Source organism: Eriocheir sinensis, chromosome 26 (assembly GCF_024679095.1).
Source record: "Eriocheir sinensis breed Jianghai 21 chromosome 26, ASM2467909v1, whole genome shotgun sequence".
In the NCBI taxonomy this organism is placed as follows: Eukaryota; Metazoa; Arthropoda; class Malacostraca; order Decapoda; family Varunidae; genus Eriocheir; species Eriocheir sinensis.
The window spans coordinates 14,122,690-14,125,718 of record NC_066534.1 but is presented as its reverse complement, the minus strand read 5'-3'; the positions used below and the strand labels follow the sequence as shown (position 1 = coordinate 14,125,718).

The window sequence follows — 3,029 nt, the reverse complement described above, 5'->3', positions numbered from 1 at the left end:
ATATTCGAGGGATGATAAAAAGTAAAACTCCATTCAAAGTTTTATTCATACTACATATGATGAGATAAAAATAAGTGTATTTCGTAATAGGCTACACCAGTTGCGGACGTTTAAATCACATCACTAAAGTCTGCCATTAAATAGTGCTTTGATGATGATTTATCGCCACTATAATAATAATGTTACACAGTGCACATAGCCCGCATGACACAGTGGGACGGAGGTGGCCCGAACGGTGGGTATGGCACATCAGACTAGCATCGATCAAATTATATGGGGAGTGCAGATTAAAAGGACTCTCTCTCTCTCTCTCTCTCTCTCTCTCTCTCTCTCTCTCTCTCTCTCTCACACACACACACACACACACACACACACACCGCGACAGGGAAGACTTTCAACGTATTTCGAACACGAGCATCCATCGGCCGGTCCTCCATAAGACAATCATTCAGAGCAGCGTCACGATTGCCTTCAGTTACACAGCTCAGCAGGGAAGGCGAGGGCTGTGTCCTTGTCCCCCCCTAGCAGTATATCGAAAGGATCAGCAGCTGCCAAGGACTGTATATCATGGAAAACATCAAAGTTCTCCTCCAGAAGTCCCGAGTCTTCGGAAAGGAGATCCTCCAGGTCGCTAGCGCTGCTGACGGAGGTGCGGACGGTGGCTGGGGAGGACAGGGAGGTGGATGTAGAGTTGTAGGGGTCGTAGTGAGCCACCAGTTGTGTCGGCGGCCTGTAGTTGTGGTGGTAGTGATGGTGGTTAGGGAGAGAGGTTGGTGGGTATGAGTGTAGATTGCTGGAGGACAGTGACACCTTAGTGGATTGTAGGACCTTCTGGTGTTGATGTTGGTGATGGTGGATGGAGATCGGGAGGGAGTGATGGAGGCAAGATTGAAGGGGACCGAAGGGTTGGTCAGTATCGTCCTCCAACACAACTGAGAGAGCCTTGATGTATTCCACAGCAAGGCGCAGGGTCATGATTTTGGTGATGGCTGAAGAGGTGCTCGCCTGAACCTCCCCCGCCTCCGGCAGCACGCGCCTGAGCGATTCGAAGGCGTTGTTGATCTCACGCATGCGGTGCCGCTCCCGTGCATTGGCTGTCTTCCGTCGATACTTGGACAGTGGAGCGGGCCTCGATTTCGACTTAGTGGGAGGCCTTTTCGGTAACTCCTGCCGCACCCTCTCCTGCTGCAGTCGCTTTATGAGGGTCCTCGGCCGAAGGGCATACTTCTCTCCGCGCACGCCACCGTCATCGCTGCTGCCGCTGCAACCGTTGCTATTGTTGTTGTTGGTATCGGTTAGGGTCTTTTCACCCGCCGCCTGTTCTCCGCTTTCCGCCATGAGAACCACAATGTTACCTTAACCGTTCCAGGATTACTTTATCAACAGCATTCAGGTACTTCACTTTTATATTTTTATCTTAAGTGCACACCTCCAACTGTGTTTGGATTACTTTCTTTTCCAGCATTTAAGTTTTTTCTTCACTAGGGCTTAAAACGCCGGTTAGCATGGAAAGTTTAAACACCACTTATGTCTAAAAGTCTAACAGCATCCTTCCATTTATCACGGTATCGCGTCAACTGGCGCGAGGCGGGTGTCTTTCAGTATCCGTAAAGTCTCGTTGCGTCGCACAGAGAACTTGGCGCTTTGACGGCGCCTGCTTTCACGACCATGGCGCCACACATCACACTGAACGAAGAGGTAGTGGGGTTAAGGTCGTAGAGTCTGAGGAACCGATTTTTAACGGCAAAATGACATTTAGAAAGATTGGTCTAGCCAGGCCTGCCAGCGGGGCGTGAGCCAGAGCCAGCGAGCGTGGCAATGCACACGTCCAACCTCTCTGCCTGTGAGACAATCACTAGCATACAGTTCACCTGCCCGCTGCCCGCAACGCCCCTCCTCCGATGCCCCGAAAGACAGGTGACGCCGCTGCCGGTATATTAAGACTCCTGTTTTTCTACATTTATTGAGGATATAAAACACAACAAAAACAAACCTCCGTAACACGTCTATAACCATTTTAAAGTCCATGTTTTTCCATAAAGGTAAAACTGAGGAGGTATTGGGGCACCTGTAACTTCGAAACATCTGGCAACCGCGGGGCCGGCGGGCACCTTCCAGGCTTCCAGCGACTCAGCGAGCGAGGGACTGTCAGTGTGGCATGAGGAGCATACAGTGATACATGTATGTTCCTGGCAAATCTCTGTGGCAAGGCCCGTGCCCTTACCCGGTGTGCGCAGGTTAGGATCCACTGCAACGGACTCTTATCATCTATATCATCCACTGCCTTAGGGCGGTGGCGTTATAGAGAAAGATGTGTGTAAACGAAACTCATTACCCCAAATTATCCATTAACCATATAAGTATGTGATTAAATAAATACGAGTATATACTTATGATATACTTATTATGTTTTTGTTTTTAGGGTATTGATTTCGTTTAAACAAACTCTCTCTCTCTCTCAGTGTGTGTGTGTGTGTGTGTGTGTGTGTGTATCCAGCAGGTGTGGGTGGGCGTGGCTTCGGTCACGTCATGGTTACGTCACTCCGTCGCGTTACGTCATCATTTAGCGTCATCTTCATTCATCATCGTGGATCAAAGAAATTTTTTCCCCCACAGGCTATTTATTTCCTTTTTAGCCTTTGGAAATGCCTCTGAAAGTATTACCGATAACCCCACCGTCTCCATTACTCAATGCATACATAACCTGTAATCTTCCGAAACACTAAATACTGATGTAATATGTGAAAATTCAGAAGTTTATCTTTGTGTTTTTTAACCTCCAGCGAGAGAAAGGAAACGACCGTATGACTAGTTGGAATGAAAAAAAGAAAAGACAACGAAAATGGATCCACAGGTAAGAAAGTATGCGTGTCCTGTATTCACACACACATGCACACACACACACACACTGCAACTGAAGACTACTTTGCTCTTCTACTGAAACGAGCAAGTTATTCTCATTCGCATTCCGAACGGTTCGAGCGCTTCGGGCTGCGAGTGAACCGGCGCCGCGGCGTGCCAAGCGGCGT

At 48.6% G+C, this 3,029-nt stretch overlaps 1 protein-coding gene across 1 annotated transcript; it reads right to left on the bottom strand.

Annotated features, from left to right (window-relative positions):
* Positions 1–28: 28 nt before the first annotated feature.
* On the bottom strand, positions 29–2,129 carry LOC127003794 (neurogenic differentiation factor 4-like). Its single transcript, XM_050870848.1, has one exon. The coding sequence runs from the start codon at positions 1,336–1,338 to the stop codon at positions 472–474; it is 867 nt and encodes a 288-aa protein (XP_050726805.1). The 5' UTR covers positions 1,339–2,129; the 3' UTR covers positions 29–471.
* Between the last annotated feature and the right edge of the window lie 900 nt (positions 2,130–3,029).